Genomic DNA, 22,639 nt, shown 5'->3' with positions numbered 1-22,639 from the left:
TTAAAGTGGCAGTTTTGTATTATAGTCGTTATTAAAGACATGCAATAGATTAGTTGAATGGCAGAAAATCATTTCATGTCAAGTCATTTTTAAACCACTGATTTCACTTCTGCTCATAATAATTCCTGCTTTCCTTATTGTCATTTATATCTTATAAAGTTTGTCTGTTATCCCTGTTTAACTTCCAGGATAACGCTGTGTTGAATTTGCAGTTATTTGATTATTATAATATTGTGTATCATACTTGATATAAGGGACAGAAGGTGTGTGTGTGTCGATGACTGACCAACAGGCTTCACAGTTCTATCAGAAATGTCAGTGCACTGCCATCTACTGTCCAAAATACACCAATGCACTCTCATTTTAATCTGAACAAAACTACATGTATTTATTTATCAGTGTGACACATTATTAGGGCTACAGTATTTCCTGCAGTTTCACTGGCTGATGGATTCATTTTAAACAATGTTTATTTTGTCACCAATCATTCATTTTTCATTAAACTCTGAGGATAATTTCCATATGTAAACTATTTTATCCAAAAACATAAAACAATCAAGTATGTTTTTTCAAAAATCGTATACTTATTTAACTTATTAAACTATTTTTGAATGATATTTGTTCTAGGTTGATTTCAAACCTACTGGTCTTGATTTGTTTGTTGCGTTCTAGATTATGTGTTTTTGCTCAAAACACTCACATCATTTCATTATTTTAAGCTCTTCGGCCTGGACATTGTTCATCAGTAGATGTTTAGATAAGACAAGTAAAAGCTGCTCTCTTACAACCAACAGTAATCTGGTGAAGTGAGCCTGATGAAAACTGCATTCCCTGCATAATAAACTGCAATTGTGTGAGTTAGTAGCTGTAGAGTTCAGACATAAATCACATTAAGCATTTAAACATCGCGAGAGAGTAGAAAGTAAAAAACAGAAAACCATCAAACAGATTGACTGTGCTGCGTGTCGTCAACAATAATTCTCATTTTTAGTGGCTTTTGTCTGTCGGAAAATAAAGTGCTTCAGTGTGATTTATGTTCGCATGTCGTGAGTAAGCAACATTTTAAATCATTATCTCCCATCAACTGCAGTCACTGTGTGATTTATTTTATTTAGTGTAAAAAAAAAGCACATTTAATAAAATATGATAAGAATTATGTCAGCTATAATGACACATTGTATAACTATAACTATGTCAACATGTACAAATATGTTGTGCCTTATTCTATTCAGTCTTATAATAGGACCTACACTGCCATCTAGTGAGACAGGCACACATGTGCAGGTAAGATTGTACAATAAAAACTGTCATGGTGTGAAGAATGTCACACTGTAGTTATTATTTATTTATAATATTGGTCATTTTCATAATAACCAAGCATTTTTGAAATAATGTAATTTGTTCAGTTTTCCTCTGGACGAAAAGTTGAAAATGAAAGTATTTCAAGAAAATACTGTCAAGTTTTAAATCTCACAAGGGCAAGCAAATTAAAACCAAATATTTCACTGAGATATTTCTCAGGAGCGACAACAACCACACTTGTTTTTCTGCAGCAGGTTTTAATTTTCATCTCACGAGTCATAGTTGTAACAAACAAACTGACATTGTACTGTAAACACAGCAAACAAACAAAAAAACACAAACGCTTTTTTAAAAGGATAAAAATATGCCAACAACAACTCTTTTTTTTTCTCAAAGAAAGAGAGCCAAACAGCGCCATCTGAAGTCCATTTCATCACAAGAAGCCATCGTACAGTAAGTCATACAGACGTAAGAAAAGAGTTTTCTCTGAAAAAACAGCTGAAGCGTGACAATGATGAACAATCTGAGCATGAACATGAACACACGCCGTCATTCTCAGCACAAACAGTGAGAAGAAAAAATATCTTAAAGGCTTGTACTTTTTTTTGAAAAAAACAATAGCAGCAAAGAAAGTACGAGAACTTCTCACAGAGGATACTTTCACCTTGGTTTTCAAAACATAACAGAATACAGAAAGGTTCACCGATACAGCAACAAACAACTGTTTTTTTCTTCCTCTTTTTAAGCAAAGGAAACATAAACACACTCTTTATTTGACGATGAGCACATAGCACACGAGAAAAAAAATAACATCTTCACACAGGAGTAAGGCCATAAACCAGACCAGGGCTCTGTGCTGCCATCATGTGACCATCGCTGAGATCAATCGATGACAAAAAAATCATCCCATATCACGAGCCACTTATCAGCTGTTTTCATCACATCTGGCGATTGTGCAGTTTATGTAAATGAAGCTCAGTAACCTCAATATTAATGAATCTATCTATTACGCATTTACCCATTTGGGCGCCCTTTTTTAAAATTCATTACAAATATCACATAAATCTCATGTAGCTGTTTGAAACTGTACAAAAAGATTTTTATTTTTTTTTAAAGAAAAGTATACATTTGGTTTAAAATGCCACCTCATGCAGCCACTGTACACTCAGTTGTTTCTGTCACAATCATGGTGGAACAGAAAGCATCAAAGTGTAAGGATTTTATTTTAAAATAATAAAATAATTTTAAATAATAACAACTTTGATTTCTAAAGCGCCTTTCACAAAATACCAAGGTCACGGTACCAGGAACAATAGATAGAAAAAAAAGACAAAAACAAATGTCAACATTGAATTTAAACGACTCCAGAGTTGGTTCCTGGTGAAACAGGAACCGCTGAAAGCTCTGTTGCCGACGTTTTGCCTGCAGGTGTGGAGGATGGAGAGGAGGCAGAGGTCAGCAGACTTAAATCTTATCATGTGATTTGTTGACGGCAGGAACACAATGTCAAACCTTATCCTCTCCTGTGTTTGTTTCAGGATAAGAACAATTCTTCTTTTTTCATATCAGTTTGAAAACCTGTAAACCCTCCCTGTAATTAATCTCCAGTCAGAAATCAAGCATGATGAGAAACATGACGGGAATAAATATAACAGGATTGTTTTCTGTCTTTGTGATGTGTGATTTTCCAACAAAATAAACTGAACACTTTTCATTCTTGGAAAAATCCACTGATGTGGTTTCAAGTTCTTTTTTTTCCCTTGAAATGCTTAAGACGGAAAACACAGAACACAAACAGGACCCAGTCAAATTCAAGTAAACACCGTCTATTATTCTTCGTCTCATTAAAGCACAGTTAAAGTCAACAAAAACACCCCTTTTCACTATTTCATGATGAATTCACTTGACATTCCCGGTGATGTTGTGGTTTATCGACATGAATGGACATGCTGACCGAGCGATGTCTCCCAGTCTTTCTCACAGGACTCCCTGTGAATCATCTGTTTATTAGAAATGCAGCGGTTTCCGCCTGTATCTACAGTACACACACACACACACACGACAGGACGAGTGCGCGATGCTCGGTGCACGTATTTACAATCCTGTGCCGTCAGACCCCGTCTGTCATCTCTTAAACATCAACGAATGACTCACAGTGCCATTCCTGCTTGACCCGTGAGATCGGACATGATACGTCCAACGCTGTAGTGACACTTTCCTCCTCTTTTTTTCCTTCCTTACAGTCACAGAGCAGAGATTTTCACGATGTTGGCGCCAGCTGAGCTGGTTGCTGTCTGGATGGTGTGGATGCGCGGGGCCACATGGTGACCTGGTGGGGGCAGCCTCCTCTGTGGGGGCCCGTGGAGTCCGTCACCGTCAGGGGTCAGAGCTGGGGGTGTCGGGAGGCTAATGATCGCCGTGGTGATCCGGCCGCTTTTGCAGTTGATCCTGCCACTGTTGTCGGTTTTCAGGTTGAGGTTCGAACGACTGGAGGAGAAGAAAGAGACTGATCAACAATAAAAAAGGCCTCAGAGGGAATTGTGGACTGAGATATCACCACTTGAACCACATTAACATCAGTGAATTCACAACCCTCCTTTTGATATGTGTGTGTTCCTGCTGCTGACACTCACCTGGCAGTGTGCGACGACGGGTCACCACATTGTATGTGCATAGCACTGAGCTCCTGGAGGGGCCCCTGCTGTGTCGTTATAGGATGGCTGGTGCCGACGCTGGGCAGAGGAGTGTTTTTCTTGGCCCTGCAGCCGCAGCAGGAAGCCACTGAGCTGTCGTGGCTGGATGTGGACGGGCTGCGTGGTGAATACGTCTGCAGTGCTGACTCTAAAAAGTTCTGCTCGTACATGAGCTCATCGACAAACTCGTGAGCCTGGGAGGAAGAAACGGTTTGGTGGATTCATAGAAAGGAAGAGCGGAAGGGAGAAGACAAACAAATTAAATACAAATTGCCTGCTAATATATTAATGTAATTTCATACACTGCACTAAAGTAGTCAAGTGTTTTCTTCTATGACAGATGCATATGTGTAGTCACCTCACTTCACTGTTTGCAGGGTGACATGATATCTAAACCAAGGTTATAATAGTTTGGGATTTTCCATTAGTTTTAGTTTTTATTTAGTTTTGACTTTTTAAAATGACTGGGTTAAAATAGAGCGGGTTTGATTAATAGTATTTAGTATAGTATGCAAGATGCAAAAAGGTCATAATAAGTATTGTGTGTCATGAAAAACCCAACAAAAGATGCCATTTATCTCTGAATCAAATATAACAGTCTACAATAAATCAGCCTGAAGTGCAAAATGTGCATCATAGTGCTGAGGTCAGAGGCAGTTTGTGTGTCAGGTAAAAATCAAACAGCCAACAGACTAAAGACGAGATGAGAGGTTTGATTCTCTGAGATAAACCAACTCGACCCAATTGACTACATAACAAATGTTATGTTTATCTTGCAGAGCCTTATGTCCAACATTGTAAACAAAATTTATTATGAATGAAGATACAAACTTTCAAAATTGCCAACAGAGAAAAAATAAATACACTTCACATGAACCCAAAAGGATTTGAGTTGGTTTTATAAAAACACAATTCAGTCTTTTTTCAAACACTAGTTTTTAATTTTTATTTCAGTAAGTAATTTTTTTTTTTCAATCTTAGTTTATACCTTGTTAGTTTTCATTAACTTTAATAACCTTGAGCTAAACACGGTTATACTGAGAAACACAGAGTGAGTCTTGTGGACCGAATCGGTCTGAACGTAACATACATTTGTTAAAATTTAAAGTTACTAAAGTTTACCAATTGCCATTTTGAAATCAAATAATCATAAAGTAATGTAAAAAAAGTATTAGATACACGAAAACAGTAATTATTAAATGTGAATATATGAAGTACGTGATAGGGAAATAATCATTTAGTACATTTACATATTATGTTTTAAACAAACCCCAAATCTTTTGTATAACATCAACAATAATATCTCCAAGATGATGCACGAAACTGAAAACCCTAATCCTCTGTGTGAAATGGGATTCACTGCGACATGATCAACATCTTTGAGCGCAGTTAAACTTTCCACATAGTCCATTTAGATTTAGTTCTGTGGAGGATTTTTGAAAGTCACAGGGAAAATTAGTTTGGAGCGGTTTGACTTGTTTAGCGTCAGTGAGGAGATCTTTGAAATCATGACTGGCTTAAATTATTCATTTTTACATTTACATTTAGCACTCTTGCCTTTGCAGAAAGAACAAGAGCCTTTTCTGCATGGAGTTTGCATGTTCTCCTTGTGTGTGCGTGGGTTTTCTGCAGGTTCTCCAGTTTCATCCCGCAGTGCAAATACATGGGGATTAGGCAAATTGGTCACTCTAAATTGACCAATTGAGGTGTGAGATTGAATAGTTGTTTGTCTCTGTATGTGTCCCTGTGATGGATTGGCGATCTGTCCAGAGCGTACCCCGCCTTTCGCCCTATGTCAGCTGAGATTGGCACAGCCTTGACCCTCATGTGGAGGATAAAGTGGTAGAAAATGGATGGATGTCTCCGTGTATAAACTGTAAAAGAGGTTTACTCACAGTGGTCTTCTCCAGACAGTGCAGTAGGTGGTGGTGTTGACTCTCTAACAGAGACATGGACTTGATCAGCTTCTGCTCATCTTCCTCTGTACCCTGACACACACACACACACACACACACATTAGACATTGATGACTCTGTGCATAATAAACATGCTGCTGAAATGACTATGGTATTTACAGAAGAATCTGAATATGAACTTTGTCATCAGTAATGGAAAGTCAGCGATGCGATGCTTTCGTTTCACTCCATAAGCCTCATTTTTCTACTGAACTGTCTTTCTTCGTGGTTGTCGCTTTCACTCTCATTTCCATTACGAGCAGGTACCAGGGACTCCTGCTGTTGGCTCTCAAGTCATTTACCGGCCAATTAGTCACATTACAAAGCACATATCTGCTTTGTGTGAACTGATCTCTCTCAGCCTTGGATCTGCTTTTGGCAAAAAGGTGTGTTTGTAATTTCCCCCCGATGGTGCAACGCTTGTGTCATTAGCACTGTTATTGCTTTAGCTTGAGTAAGCATACCTCTAAATAACTTCCTCCTGGAGATTATGTTAACCAACATAAATTTCTAAAACTGCACTGTTGCTAGCTTTTACTTTATTCTCCATGTAGGTACCGTGGAGTCATATTGGATGCCCCAGGAGGCTGAACAGTTATTGATTTCTGACGCTTTCAGACGAGAGAAAAACAACATGGTTGAAAAACAACAAAATCAGAAAGTTTTTTTTGTTGTTTCTCCAAACAGGACTTTGTTTCAAAGCGGAGAGTCTATTGAAGCTTCGTCTCAAACTAATCACAATAACCAAATAACATGAAAACCGAAAAAAAACTAATTAATTATCTCCCCGCAGTGAGCATTGTCCCTCAAAGGATTTGGGTGGGAGGCAATCCAGCCCAAGGAGCCTTCATTCAGATTCCACACATGAACAGTACAGTGATGGAAAGAGGAGAACAATAAACCCTCTGATGTCTCTGTGTGGATTTACCCTTTGGCAGAAACACTATCAAAGACATTTTGTATAGTTTAGAGAGAGAGAGAGAGACGTACTGTCAAGGCAAGACAAGAGACAAGCTGATCTGTAACGTCACCACATTAACATATTTGAATACTTTCTCATTTCAGTAGTAAACCTTCTCAGCGGCCACTTATGATTCAGCTGATGTAAACACAGACCAAAGCATTTTATTCTAATGTTGGGATTAAATTAAGGTTGTAAATGCAGGCGGAACTTGAAACTGCTAACTTTAGATTACTAACTCATGTGTTACTTACTAACTCATGTGTTAATGCCTTGTTTTACTATACTATCCTAGATAAACTATGTATCATAATACTGCATTTTAGATCATATTAAACAATGAATATTTTACAGTTTGTATTAATGTTCCCATGTTTCTGTCCTCCTGACCTTGAGCACTTCAGTTACAAATCAACCACCTTTTAATGTCATTTCCCCCACTCTATCATCTCTCTGCAATGAATTCACTGAAGGACGCCTTTCTTTGTTGTAATAAATTATGTTTCTTTTAGACTTTATAGCTGCCTGACAGCTTTAACAAGATTCCCAAATGTGGCCATTTTTTTTTCATTTCAAAACAAATTTTCTGATTTAAATGAAACAATTGAAATTAGACTCCCAGGAGTAATTAACACTGTGATTCTTGGTATTCAGTAGTCCTGGATCAACACTGTTTTAAATGTCAGTCCTTTGATGTGCAGAATTAATTGCAACGACAAAGGTGCCTGGGGAAATCACAAATTTCTATTGTCTCCTAAAATCTAAAAAACAGTACCATCATCAGTAATGGACTGTGTCACATACAGTAATGGGATGGCACATTTTAGGAATGAGCTCTGAAAGGGACCACATTTAAAATTGAACGATTACATCAAGGTTACTTTTCCCACTAAACCCCCTTTTCCACTAGTGTGGTACGCCTTGCCTCGCCTCGGCACAGCACAGTTATTTTGTGTTTCCACTAGCGATGGTACCTGGTACTTTTTTTAGTACCTGCTCTGATGAGGTTCCAAGCGAGCTGAGGCGATACTATGCGTGACGTCGTCAGACTGCCGTCCACTGATTGGTCAGAGTGTCTTAAAAAGACAATTACCAAGGAAATGTCTAAAATCTCACCATTTAACAGAGGAGTCTGGTGTATTTAGCGATAGCGCTGCTGAAAGTCTGCGATAGTGAGATCCCGGCCTCTGTATTTCAGTTCAGCGACTGTGTCAGACGGAGTCTGTGATCCGGTCATGGACATTTTTAATTAACTGATTCTAATGATTCAGTTACACTGAAAACAACTGCTTTACAAGTCACGAGTCACTAGTTTGTCGTGTGTAAAACAAAGTCACGGCACTTTCATGCAGCCGTGCAGTACTGACTCCGCCCACGTTGAGGAGGAACTATATTGTAATGGAAAACTAACTAAACTGTGCAGAGTCGAGGCGAGCTAGGACCATATAGTTGAAACACGACATGACACTCCATTACTTTGAGATCTGTTCTTCTGTTTACTCACTCTTATCTGCAGTTTATTTTCACACTGGTCAAGTAATGTGCCACAGATTTGCACAGAGGCTGGACTTTCCTGTGAGGCTGATACTAGAGCTGCACACTTTACATATTTTACTTTATGTTTGAGCAGTAAAACACAGACATTCTGCAAAGTCGGCATGTACGAGAATCACTTTGCCAATATACAGTAGTTTTAGGTTACAACTGCAATGACCCTGGTACTGAAAAGGAGAAGAGGTGATTGATAGACAGTAAAAAAATATATAATAATAAATATAATAAATCATTATATACATTTATGGCATAGCAGAGACAATAAAAGTTTGTGTGGCAGGGTATAATAATGGTGACTACACATTATGAAGTACATCAGTAAAACATTTATATTCTCTTTTATACTGCAGGGTTGTACTGTGGTACTAAAGGTATCACAAAAACATCTCTGGCTCAGTTTTTTGTTTAGTTTTTGTATGATTTATGTGTCAATGCACTGAAGCTTTGTTTAGTCAATCATTTTATTGCCTGTATTGATTTAAAAATTATCAATACAGCAGTTTTTGACTGCATGGTTTTCCAGGAAATTAATTACACCATGATTAACTGTTTCATCTCTAGATTGCTCATTGTTCATTCTTACAGCTGTGCTCATCTAATCCCATCCACATTTGCTGCCATATTCCTGGAATGGCTTAGCAGTGTGATGAGATTGTTGCCAGCGAGCACCACAAATCTGTGATGCTGGCAGTGTTTCCTTCAGAGGTCTGAAACTAAACTTAAAGTGAAGAAATCCAGTCAAATTTAAGGGAACAGCTAAAATGAAGTGAACAGCACCCAAGAAAATGTTGACGTGATTATCAACAAATCAGCCGGTATGATAACAAGGCTCTGATCTGTGTAACACATGAGGAGCTGTCGGGGGAGGGAGGCTCTGCAGGGAAACTGAAAAAGATCAGCTGTAAACTTCTAATCTAACTATAGTTTATGAGCGAACCAGTCATTTTGTCAAACGTCCACACTCACTCCCACACCAGACCCACGCACCATGACTGACTGACAGCAGTGGCACCACCATAATTTGATGTGCCAGGACGCTGGCAGCCTCATCACAGAGACACAGAGGGATGGGGGTCTCTCAGCACTCACAGATGGCATTTATATGATAATTCTAACCACTTCCAGACACCCATGAGCTTTCACACTGGACTCGATTACATCCAAATGGATTTTAGTAACCATCTGCAAGGGGAGTGTATGACTGAAAGCAAGAATGATGGACTGAATGGGAAACATATAGGTAATTTGCTCATGCATTACCAGGCAAATTTGTCCATGGTTGTAATATGTAAAAAAAAAAACAGTAGGGAGGAGTCAATTTGAAAAAGAACAAAGGGAACACAGTGGCGGATCTTTGTTGTCTGTAAGTGGATGAACTGTAAAAAGATCAGCAAATCATTTAAAGTTAGACATCTTAGAAAAATAAGCTTTTTCTCTTGGAGAGTCGGACGTATGGAGCCATGGCACACAAAAGCTAAAGGACAAGCTAAGGACAACGTTGTCTCAATGTCAACACCACAAGAGAGCTAACCTTGAAATTTCACTCAGTTCGCTGATGTGTTATAAATTGTTTGTTTAACCCACTAACCTAACGTTTTATGGAGATGTAACCCTAGAGAGTTACTGAGGGTGTCTGTGTATTCAGAATGTTGTCGAAAAGTCTGTCTGTTTGTTATTAAGTTCTGTAGAAAAATATGTTTATTATTAAGAGTGAATGGGCGCAATGTATCTGCTGCTGATTGAAATAAGAGCAGGAAACTGGTATTTCCGATAGTCCGTGGAGTAAACAGAGTTTGGGCTCCGCCCCCTTGTGCTTACGGCAAGGCAGGTAGGAAGATCAGAGAGAGGGAGGAAGAACCTCCGGTCCTTCATGTTGGGAACCGTGGATGCATTACTTTAGGAAGGTCTTTGTCAAACGAACGTTGTTCTGTTCGAGTACTTTTCTGGATTTATTGGGACTCTTCCTGGTGAGTTAATTCGGTTTTGAATGAGAAAATATTAAGCTAAACTCACGATGATGACATGCTAATGGCTACCACAGTTAGCCGGGCGTTTGTTGCATGTGTATTTGTAAAAGTTGTATTTTGTACAGGCTAGCTGCCTGTAAAGTTGTATGTGAAGACAATAGTTTGTATGTATGATATAAAGTGTGTGTGTGTTAGTGCACCGAGCATAGTTGTGTTTACTGTGCAATGAATGCACTTTAAAAAAGGGTTTTATTTTCTGTAGTTTCTCCGACTCCTCGTTTTGACGCTTCAGAAGAGCCCTGTTTCTTATTGACTTTGGTAAGAAATGATCTTTAACAATGATTTTGAGTTGTTTTGTGATTTTTGGTCTATACTGTGAAATTGAATTAATAATTAATTTGTTAGTATGCATTAAGATAAAATAAGAAAGTTGAAAGTAGATCTTTGAATTTTACTCTGACTGTGTTATACAGGTCAGGTTTTTTTAATGATGAATGATTCAACACCAATCCGGTCCAAAGATGGCAAGCTACCCCACCAGGATCCACTGTGATGTCAACTGATATCAGAGGAAATTCTTTGGACCGACTGTGAACTTTACTGAATCTGCTTGAGTGGTAGGACAGATTTGCACTTAATTGCTCCTTTGCACATCCGGTAAGGAGAGAGACATTATCACTGGACCCACACAATTTAAAAGTGTGGGCTCACGCTAGGGGTGTGTTTTGTTTATTATTTTTCGTTTTGGGCCCATTGTATTTTGTATATAATGTCATCTATGTTCATTTATTAAATATATGTGATTTACCAGGTTGAAAGTGACAGGTTGTGCTGCACTTGTGGTAATCCAAATATATATATATATGTTCAACCAAACCTTTTGAGTATGTGTCATTAGTCATCCACCTTGCTCTAGTAGTCAGACCTTAGTGATTGGCTTAGCATTAAATTAAAGATTAAAACCTGTATTCCGATCGTTGAGATAGGTGTTACAGAGAACCACTTTTTTGGAGTTAACGTATCAATCATAGATGGACGTAGTCGTCCATTTCGAAAAAATAATTTTAGAGCTGTGACGGCTTGCTGCAAAAAGAACACGGTATGAGTGGAAGTCTATGGAAAGATGTGCACACTTCTTGGTAAGTTTCACATCTTCCTCAAATGCACATGATGTCAATTTTGAAAAATAAATTCCCATTTAGAGGAAAATAGACAATAAAGCATAACACATATTAGTGGATACCAGCGTGACTGCTGCTATTGTCTAATCGATGCCTGGTTGACATCTGTGATTTGTGTCATGCGTCAGTCCAACTGTGAATCTCGATGTTTCAGAACAGGTCTGTTTTGCAAAAGGTCATGGTATGATTTAAATAAATTAGTCTTTATTTGTAATTGTAGAGGTTCTGGTACACGAGTATGTTGTGACTTTTTGTTTGGACAAACCTTTGTTAACTGTTTCTCCATTTTTACAGTCGTCAAATGAAATGCTGCCCATTCACATTGAATGTGGTGCCATCAAGTGCTGCCAAATTGCATTGTTGCTTTGCAAGTGCTGCATGTGGCAGAAGTTGAGAAGACAGGCACTAGACAATCAAATCACATTCATGCATTTAAGCTCACAGTACATCATCAACAGAGCTCTCAGACTATACCCTGTTCCCCTGTGCTGATGGTTTTTCAAAGTCTGCCATGTCAGGCACTGATTTGCGCCACTGTCAAACATTAGAGTGATGTGTAGGTGAGAATGCAGCTTTATAGTTTTTTTGTGCTAAGATAAAATGGTCTGTATTTATGTCGCACTTTTCTAGTCTTGATGACCATCATACAGTATATACAGAATGTGCAATTTAGAGTTTCTTATATCCTTTTAGACAATGTGATGAGAAGAAAATCACCAACTATATAAACACACCTGAGCAAAAAGTACTCAAAATGTTTAAAATCAGATTGAATTTGGAAAATTACCTACAGTAATACCTACAGTATCAACACACCCCCATTACCGGCAAATTACCATGGGTGCACCTGCGGAACAGATCCGTGCTGCGTGAGCACTGAGGGTTAAGTGTCTTGCCCAAGGACACATCAGCATGTAGACTTGCTTTACTTTAAACGCATTATTCCATAAATAGAAATGAACACTTTCTATAAGCCATATCACCGTTCTATTGATGAGTTTGTGTTATGTATACAAAACTGTCCATGAAAAGCCCCGTTGGGATGAGTCAGGTTCTGCCAAACAGTTTGAAATGATATTTCCGTTTAAGTCAGGTATGGTCAAGTTGGCTGACCTTGTTAATTTTCTTATCTGTGCACATGTTTAAACTCAGATTAAATGCATCAGGCTTGTGTCAGGTTGAGATAGAATTCCTCATGTTCTGGTTGGGCTCGGTCTTATTTCTACAGAAATTATCTATCAGCTATGCAGAGAGGGGAACATCACAGTTTATTATCTTAAAGAAGATGTAAAAGACTTTTATTTTTTGTCCCGTGTGAAGAGTGTGTGAGGACAGATAACGTTTGTGTCCAGCCTCTTTGAACAAACGTGAGAATAAGTAAAAAAAAAAAATAACCTCTGATATCAATGATTTCTGCTTTCATTGACGCTTTCATTGCTCCTCTGCATCCCTGTGTGGTAAATCAACACAGATGTTATGACGTCAAACGTCAGCTGCACTCATAAGTGATTTTTAAATGACCCTCTGCTTAATTACGGCTGAGATTGTTTGAGCAGATGCGTGCGTTTGTCGACTACTGTATATGAATTTGCTGCCTCCGAGTTCTTGAGCTGCAGTGAACTGAAATAATTAGTAGATTGCTTTTTGACAAGGAGCAGCATAACGATCTCTCATACGAATTACATTTGTTGTCATTTCTAATGAACGCATTTAAAATGACTTCCTAGTAATCATGTCGCCTACTGGTGTCTCAGAGGGTCAGAGGTCTTTCTCACCGTCAGCTCCAGCAGTTCGTTGAGCATTCCGTTGCGTTTCCTCTGGATGAAGGCGTTGGCACTGCTGGACTTGGCTATTCTTATCCTGGTCAGTCTGGTTTTCTGAGTATGGGAAGAAGAAGAAGAAGGAGAACATGGTCACAGCGTCAGACTGCGTGCGCAGAAGCTCATAGAGGATGACAAATGTCTTATTTAATAGTGAAAATCTGCAAAGTCATCATTCAAACTCTGTACAAATCTTCACAGCTACTGCTATACTGCCGTCATGACATTGCAGTTTTGCTGCGTTGGTCTTTGTTACTCCATTCCCCTGTTTTATTTGTTTTATATTATACTCCGGCACAATGCCATTGTTTTTTTGTTTTTTTTTAACGAGGGCCAGATTTGATAATGTGAAGATTTCCAGGGGCCAATGTTATTATAATTTTCGTTGTCACAACTATCATTTTTAAATGGCAATGTAACCAAACCTAAGCCACACAGGAGTGAAAAAAAGACTAACAGACCAAATTAACCCCTGCCCAGAATAAACCTGGGTATAGATCGGCCCAGGCTAGAATAATCAATATTTTAGTCGAAGATAAAACATGTTCTCGAAATTAGCTTTTGTCATCAGTAACCTAACACAATGTAGGATATAGAAGTCACCAGCTATTTTAGTAAGTTTCATACATTTTTCCAAAACAAGTCTCAAACATTTGACATTTCACATTTTCTCAGGGTGATATTGATGTGGTAGATTGTCGCCTTGTATTTTGAAATGAAGTTTTGTCTCGTTCAGGGTTGTGGTCTTAGTTCGAGATTTAACTAACATGGCACAGCTGAAACCGCAATAAAATGTTGAACAATTAAGTCATTCTTGTGTAAATACATTCAAAACCTCTTTACACAAAACGGGTATAGTCTGGCCTAGGCCAATTTATACTCCAGGGTTAAAGCGGCCTAGGCCATAATATACCCGGGGTATAATCTAGTATAGGCCGCTTTAATCCTGGGTTTATTCTGGACTGGGGGCCTTCTACACTATGGCCTGTTACATGCCAATGTCCCAGTCACTCCCGGACAAAAATAATGCATTGTAAAAGTGAAGCTGCGGGCCATACAAAATCTGATCGAGGGCCATGATTGGCCCACGGCCCGGACTTTGGACATGATTAGTATAGAGCCATGGTTCTCAAACTGTGGAATGTGAGCTTCCTCTAATTGTACTTGGAGGAAAATCGGAAATATTTCTCTAATGTATAATCGGAGTGGAGCTGAGTGCAGAGAAAATGAAACAAAATAACAAAAAAAAAAAGTGCCTTGACCTCCAAGCACCAAGCAACATTCACTACTCAATAATAGCAATGTTCTATGTTGCTACCCAAAGAGTCCATCTGCAGTGTATTTGTGTGGAACATTCAATTCTGAAACCAGGCCCATTAATGTGCTGCTATTACTGCATTTATGCTCTTTGGGGAAATCTTTCCACAAAGTTCTGTAACCTGGCTTCAGGCCGCATTTGCTCCTCGTCAGCCATTAGAGTGGCGCTGATGTTGTGTGAGAGGAGCAGTTTCTCCCAGAGGTGTCAGTTGTCATGGGTTCATACAGGCCAGGCGTGTTCTTACACAGCTTTGTTAATAATTTCTGTCTGTCTTGCTCTGTGCACACAGACACATAAAAGGGCCTTTTTCCGAAACTGTTGCCACAAACTGGTCTAACAAATCATACCCATCACAAGATTTTGCTCAACTGGAACCAATCCACAGAAACTGTATTTTGTTTCAGAGATGAAATGTCAAACATGATGTGGCTCTGTTTTGGTACAGTTTTAGAGTTTTTGGCTGTTTTACCAAAGATTTCGCTGAGAAAAACAACTCATTAACAAATGAAGCATATGAAGACTGAAAGACCTGAGTTCACAAGTTTCAAACTTTCCTCATTAATTTCTGTATTTCCTTCTCTTCAATTGTACCTTCTTTGTTATTTATTTCCTAAGCTTTGCCTTATCTTGTTCCATTGACACAGCGTGGTTTGATTTTGCTGCTGGTTTATATTTTAATTTTATGTGAAGCTTAGAAAGTAGGCTCAAGGTAATGACGATCCAAATAAATAACGGAGAATCTGCTTGAAACTGCAGCATTTATCAGAATTAGATACAAAACCTTCAAACTTCACCTTGAGATAAAACCACCAGTCATCAGGGGAAAAAAATAATTTAACTGAAAACATGAGGTCTGTCAGCCAATGAGATAATTACAGTTAATACAGTAGATGATTTATTCATGTGTGCTCATTCTCCCCTTTAGAGGCTGAGCAGTTTATTACAATCTTTTGAATGACCATGAATCCTTGAAGTTTACTTTTCCAACATTTATGAGTGGAAAATTAAGAAAATAAAAAAAATAAAACTTGCACATTATCCTTCCTATATGTAGTTAAATCCTTAAAGAAATGAACAGAGGAAGAAATCAATTAATTACATTTACTTGCGTTACTGTAATTGAATAGGTTTTTTGTGTACTAATTTCACTTTTACTTAAGTATGATTTTCTGGTACTGTATGTAAGTATGTAGTGAAGTACTGTACTTCACTACATTTTAAATCACATCAACAATTTGACACACTGGAAACTTTGGCAGTGAATGATGAGGAAAGGTGAATTGGCACTAATTTTGTGACCTTTGACCCACGTTGACTGATACATTATTTGTTTACACATTTTATTCTGTCAGCACTTTAATTTGTAAAGGTTAGCCTTTAATTAATGTGAGATTTGTGTCCCCTTGTCGTTTTTGCACAACACAAGAAAAAACCCAGACCTTGTTAAAAAAAGTAACTAAAATTTAAAGTAAATCTTAAATAAGCTATAAGTATATTTTTAGACCTGTACTTGTACTTAAGTGAAATGTTATCAACATAGTGGTACTTTTACTTGAGAACAATATTTCAGTAATCTTTCTACCTCTGGAAATGTGAGAGAAAATAGTGTTATTTCTCAAAAAAAAAAAAGACAAATATATGATACAGTGCTGCTTCAGAAGCTCCTGGACATGTAAGATGAGAGATTTATATAACCTTGTCCTCCTGCTTTTTTCTATCCCATAAAGTTATTTTAGAAGTGAACAGAACTGCCGGAGTCTGAGCTGTAATGATATGTAAATGTGTGCAGCGTGTAAAGTGAAAGAGAAACGAAATAAAGGAGAAGCCGCATCTCTCAGTGTAGCTCGGTTTAAAAAGAGCATGCATTTAAAAGTGATGGGGCCGTTACAAGCTGCCTGATTATTTATCAAAGGCTCCGCTTGACACAAAACTATGAAGAACTTATTCACTCTGTAAATGCAAGAGCACTGCAACGATCGAGGCTATAGAGTACAGTTCTCGTGTAAGAAATCTCCTCACTGATGAAATATTGGCTTTTTTTTTTCTCGGTGTGATCAAGTTTGACTGAAGTCAAAAAAACAATCTAAAGAATCGAGGCAGGTTCTAAGTCGCATAAAGACGCCACAGAAGGATCAATACTGTCGTAGACCTCCTGTTTACAAACATTTATTTCCAACTGAATATTGTTGTTCTGATCAGAAGGAACTGAAATAGCTAAAAACAGATTGCATGAAATTAGTGTTGAACGTGAAGCTCAATGATTCACATGATTCACTTTTAGAATTTAAAAGTGCAGACAGGTTGAAAACCTGAAAAGCAAATTATTAATCATAAATCTTCTTGTGTAATCAAATACAATTGTGGGCAGGAGTATGTTTTTCATGGCTTCAGAGGAAGCCTAACTTCCTAACTCCTTAACACTGTGTCCAAAGCTCCACAATAATGTGTTCTCATTATTTTACTTCCTCATCTCTGGTCTCGGTTGACCAAGCAAATCAAGTCTATATTCTGTAAAATGACCACCCACAGTCCGACAGGAAGACAGTCTGTGGAAAGAAGGCACACAATGTTCGACCCCAAAGACAAGTGAGCCTTGAAACTACTCCACACAAAGACACTTTCCTGTTCCCCCACTCGGCCTCTCTTTCTCTTTTCTTGGACTGTCTCTTCATGTCCTCCCTCCCAGTTAACTCCTTCCTTGCTTTCTCATCTAATCTATCTATCAATTTGTGTTGCCCTCACATCGTCTGCACCCCCTCCCCCCCCCTCCCCCTTTTCCTCTACTTGACAACCTGCCATTTTTCAGTGTGGTTCCACTTGACTTTGCTCTCCCATTACCAGTGTGACCTCAGTCCATTTACTTCTTCAACAGTCACTGGCGCACTGATGGCACACCGCTCATTGTGCACAAGAACAATCAAGCTTGAGCCTGTCAACTTCTGGGGAGGTTTTTGGTCTTATCGGGAAAATAAGTAGATTCAAATGAGAGTTTGTACCTTCATACCTGTGAGCGACTAAACACTTGTCTCTATCCTGAGGCGCACACACACACACACACACACAGGCTCTTAAGGAATTCAATTGGGATTGTCTGTTTTATATTTCCCTGAGTTTGAAGTTACCATGGGTACATGATTAGACCGTTTTGCGAAGTCAAATTCCCAGATGACAACATATGTGCAGTGGGAGCTCTGAGCAGCCTGTCGTTAGATAAGAATGAAGATGAACAAGACGTGGAGAGGAATGGGAAAACCAGCAGAAATAGAAGGAGGGGAAACTGATGAACAGAGTTAATGTAATACAGATCGACTTTATTCCCTCTGTTACTGCTGCTGCCACTTCTCTATGAGAAGCCAGTTTTGCACAGGGCAAACTCAGCTCGCAGGTGCACGGTGAGTGAAGTGGTGACATAATAACGTTTTTTCATTACACTTTAAGAACAGAAAACGACACAGGCCAGGGCAGGGAAGCTGCTGCTGCTGCACGCTGAGCACCAGTTTTTCTGTGCACGTGAAATATAATGGATTTTCTGAAGGGGCAAAGCTTTCTCTCTGTGCAAGGGGGATTATGTAGTAGATGGAGCTTAAAACAAACAACAGACTGTAACACTTTCACAACTCTACATTTTAATTTTCCCTACTTTATTCATACCCACACAGACATTTTGGTGTAAAAATAAAAACCTCTGGGTTCCATCAGCTGCCCATAAATCCATTATGTAGCAAAAATAAGGCTGTGTCATGAAAAGACTTCAGAATAGTCTTGGTTCTAAAAATAGAAGTCTGATGCTCGGAAACATCTGTGTCTGTGTTTGATCAAGAACAACAGAGTATGTCAACAGCGAGTCACTGTTACATCGCAAAGCAGCATCATGTACAAATGATTCACTCAGGCACAGCAGCTCTGTCTGTGTTTTATCTGTTTGCTTGGTGTTGAAACTGATGGATTTTCCTCGTCGTGGATTGACCCTAAAGTATTTTTTGAGTTAGTACATGTTTTGATTTTGTGCAATAGCAATAAACGTGAATTGATGTTTTTAGAGTCAATGTACATATGGGGTTTTATAGTGATTGGAAATCAGTTACTGGTACTGATAATTATTTTAATGTTAAATGGTTCCATATTGTTAATTCATTTAATTAATATTTTCAGTCAATGTAATTGGCATTATTTTGTTTTATCTTTGTGAGTCTTTTACATTATACACATTATTTAGTTTTATTTAAATAAAAAACACTGTGCAAATGAACACCAGATTTTGTATGCTACATTTGAAATCTGAACAGTATAAAACATATTTATAATAACATTTGTTGAGTTTTTGTCTCAATATCCAATAAATGGAAACCTCTGGTGACAGACGCAGATTCTCCAGCTTCCTGCAACAGCATGAGTTACCGTAATAATCATGTTGGCGTGTTCCAATAGCACAATCCGTTGCGTAATTACGGTAAGGCAAAGTGCGCTTGTGCAAATGTATCGCCTGCGATACACTCAGTGTTAAAGGGTTAATAATTCCATCATGACCTTTCAGCACCAAGTAAATCAAGTGATCTGAGAGAGAACAACACTCATTCACCTACTCTTACAACTAAAGCTGTCACAGGAGGCTTTGACCAATCACAGGTCACTAGAGCATGGCATCACATGACTCGTGTTTGTTTACATTGACTCGTGTTGGCAGGAACAGACTCTGCAGAAGTCAGTGGCACCAGTGCCATCATCCGTGTTCACTGAGATCAAGCAAGATTTAGCAGACCGTGACAGAAATATCCAGCGCGGACTTTATTCCAGAGCTGCAATAACTCTACTTCTTCAACTTTCAGATAAACTTTTCCCTCATATCATTCCAGAATACACTCACACATTATTTTCTATGCTCCTCTCTCTTTACTGTGTTGACATCCTGGGGCACGACAGCTATCTGCCATCTTGTATGAACACAGCTGGTGAAGAGATGAGTCGCCTGGCATGTTGCCTTGTATACACTGTCAGATACATACATATATATATATATATATGGAATTTTGCTCAGAAATAAACCTGCTGAGAGACAAACTGGACTGGACTGGTGAAGAAATATAAGATCTTGATCCAGTGATTTTTTAATTAGATGAAGGGAAAAACTTGTTTAAATCTAATGAGGAAAAACAGTCACATACAGGACTTTTTATGACGATGGATCGAAACCAGACATTCTCCCTCTTCAATTAGCCATCAGCAGCTGCTCACTGACTAAATAACACCGTTACGTAGCCCTGCAGAAAGGTCAAGCCCACTGGGTGAGCGTAATGAGTGGATAGGTAACATTTGGTACTTGAAATGTGTGTGTGTGTGTGCATAAGCAGATTGACAGTGATATTCATTGCAAATGTTGCAAATGCATTTTGTATATAAAAAAAGAAGAAGAAACGTCTACCCTAATCACTGCTATTATTTTAATTATCTATTAAGACCCTTGAAGTGTTTTTCAGGTCATGGTCATTATTATCCACCCACCTGTAATTTTACAATAAACACATCAAACTCCCATTCACTCTAATTATTTTAATAATCTCTAATAATCCTGTGCCACTTTGGTCTTTTGAAACCCAAGAGCATGTGCTCGTACGATCAGGTACGAGGAACGTTTACGTCCTCTGACACAGGCACACTTAGTGTGACCTACACATCCTGTTCCTATAGGAGCAGCTGTGAAGGCTAATGATGTTAACCTTCTGAGCGCGGCGTTTGTCCGCTCTCTGGTTCTGGTGGTAGATGCGGCTGAAGTTGGAGACGATGACGGGGACGGGCAGGGCGATTACAAGTACGCCGCTCAGGGAGCAGATGGAGCCGAAGATCTTCCCAGCGATTGTTTTTGGCACCATGTCTCCGTACCTGTACAAGAGAGAAAAGACGTTGCTCAAAATAGCGACACAAGTACGGGAGACCTGGGATAGTTGTAACATCTTTGACATTTCTGGATCTTAGATGGAGCACTATAAAGCCAGTGCATTCAAAATCTGATAGGAACTAGTTACACATGTCTGCTATTAAATTGTGTAGTTTTTATATCTACAACACAAACAGAAAATGCATGGTTTCGTCTTCAACACAAGAAGAGAAATGTTACAATTTACCCCATAGGTTAGCTGTAACAATCTCAGGGATGAAATGTAATTTAACATGAATTAAGGATTTTGTTGTTACAACTGACCCAGACTCTTAGCCATGAACTAGCATACAGCTTACAGCTAACACTTTCGCTTAAGCAACCTGCAGGAAAAAATATCTAAATAGACAAACAATGAGCATGAATTAAGTGTGATAAGTTAAAATACAACACAGGTACTGCCTTTACAAATATAAATGAAGTATTTTTCTTTTTTCTTCTTTTTCCTATATTTTCTTTGAAGTTTGCTACATGGTGCTATTTCTTCACATGTCCAATAAGTACTGAAAAGAGCATGTCAAAGGTGAATCAGGTGATTCCTAACCTGCTCCAGATTGGAGAAATTAAATGTGTTACAACTGACCCATGTTACACTGATACAACTTTAGGATAGTGGTTCCCAAACTTCCTGAGTAATTGACCAACCCGAATCTGGCTGGTGGCTGATATCTCCATTTTGTTTCAAGCTCAGGTTGGGTTGAAAATAAAAAAATGACTTGGGTCAGGCTTAGATGGTATTCTCAAACATCCTAGCAAGTTTAGTTCAGATCGGACCAGGATTCGCAAAGTTGTAGCAGCTTGTTTTTTTGTCGCAAAAATCTGACTTTGCATTGTTGCCATGGCAACACCGTTAAACGATTTGTCGTCATATTCATCAGGCATCATCTACCATGTGTTTTGACTGTTTTCACCAATTTTGAGTGCGGTACGGTGATCTGTGTAAAAGTTATTCCCAAAAATATAAAAAACCACAAGGAGGCGCTGTTTTCAAACTTGACCGTTTTTGCATAGACTTCTTCAGCCATGGCCCATCATCAATCATAGCAAGGTTGGTTCGGATGAAAGAGGACATGAAGTTAGTTGGTGTGAGAGAGATGGATACAGAGAACAGGGTGAGATGGAGGAGGTTTATTCGCTGTGGCGACACACAGACATTGTCTCTCATGAAAAAAAAACACCCTCATATGGAAAATTTAATATAAAATACCAAATATATAATTCAATTTTGAATATTTTTTCCACTGATCCTGTGACCCATGTGGGGCTCAAATGTCTACATGAGCACAAACACAAACTAAAACTAAAACAATAACATTTTTCTCTTACTTTGCAAGATGTTTGTGTCTGTGACCATCTGATATTGGTCAATATAGTGTATTTGTATTTAGTGTTTAGTTATTTAGTTTACTGTCTGCAGCTTTTTTTTACAGTAAATATAAAGAGCTGGAGCCATATACCACTTAGGGACTTCATTCCCTGCTCAGAATGCTATGACTACACAGAGTAAATAGAAAAAAGGTCATCATAATCTTTAAAATATAACCTTTAAGCTTATCAAAATGTCACTGTTCTGTTGCTTCCAAAAACTACGACTTAGGGGAAAAAAATAATAATCATGGTTAGGGTGAAAATAAGTAAAGGTTAATATTCTTTTTTTTGTCAAGTTTCAGTCATAGAAGAGTTATTTCAAATAAACAACAATGGCTATTGTGTTCAAAGATGAAATAATTATTTGCTTCACACCACCTCCTAATCTGGATTTAGATGCTCATAAAGGAGACACATCTTGTCACGTAGTGCCAAAACAGGTGTTGCACCATCTAATAAAATGCTACTAAGCTTAACACATCTCACAGTGCAAGGCCTAGGTGTCAGTGGAGAGAAACAACCTTAAGTCCCTTTTAATAATAAGATAATCTCTCAGAACCAGACATCTTTGTTGTGAAAGGAAAATAG

General features: G+C 38.4%; 1 protein-coding gene and 1 long non-coding RNA gene across 2 annotated transcripts in view; one reads left to right on the top strand and one right to left on the bottom strand.

Moving 5' to 3' along the window:
• Positions 1–1,553: 1,553 nt before the first annotated feature.
• The window catches only part of LOC131461410 (potassium voltage-gated channel subfamily D member 3-like), an 86,094-nt gene continuing 65,008 nt past the window's right edge, over positions 1,554–22,639 (bottom strand). The window contains exons 3-7 of the mRNA XM_058632654.1: positions 20,466–20,628; positions 13,389–13,490; positions 5,891–5,983; positions 3,936–4,189; positions 1,554–3,789 (exon numbers count right to left, since the gene is read on the bottom strand). Of these exons, the coding sequence (XP_058488637.1) occupies positions 3,546–3,789; positions 3,936–4,189; positions 5,891–5,983; positions 13,389–13,490; positions 20,466–20,628 (856 nt within the window). The 3' untranslated portion in view covers positions 1,554–3,545. The remainder of the gene's footprint in view (positions 3,790–3,935; positions 4,190–5,890; positions 5,984–13,388; positions 13,491–20,465; positions 20,629–22,639) is intronic.
• Positions 10,297–15,829, top strand: LOC131461411 (uncharacterized). The gene is made up of 3 exons (XR_009240474.1): positions 10,297–10,432; positions 10,695–10,750; positions 10,906–15,829. It is a non-coding gene; the product is annotated as an uncharacterized LOC131461411 (long non-coding RNA).

This window comes from Solea solea, chromosome 6 (genome assembly GCF_958295425.1).
Source record: "Solea solea chromosome 6, fSolSol10.1, whole genome shotgun sequence".
Lineage (NCBI taxonomy): Eukaryota > Metazoa > Chordata > Actinopteri > Pleuronectiformes > Soleidae > Solea > Solea solea.
Note: the sequence above shows the minus strand (reverse complement) of the source record. Positions and strands in the feature narration are given on the sequence as shown.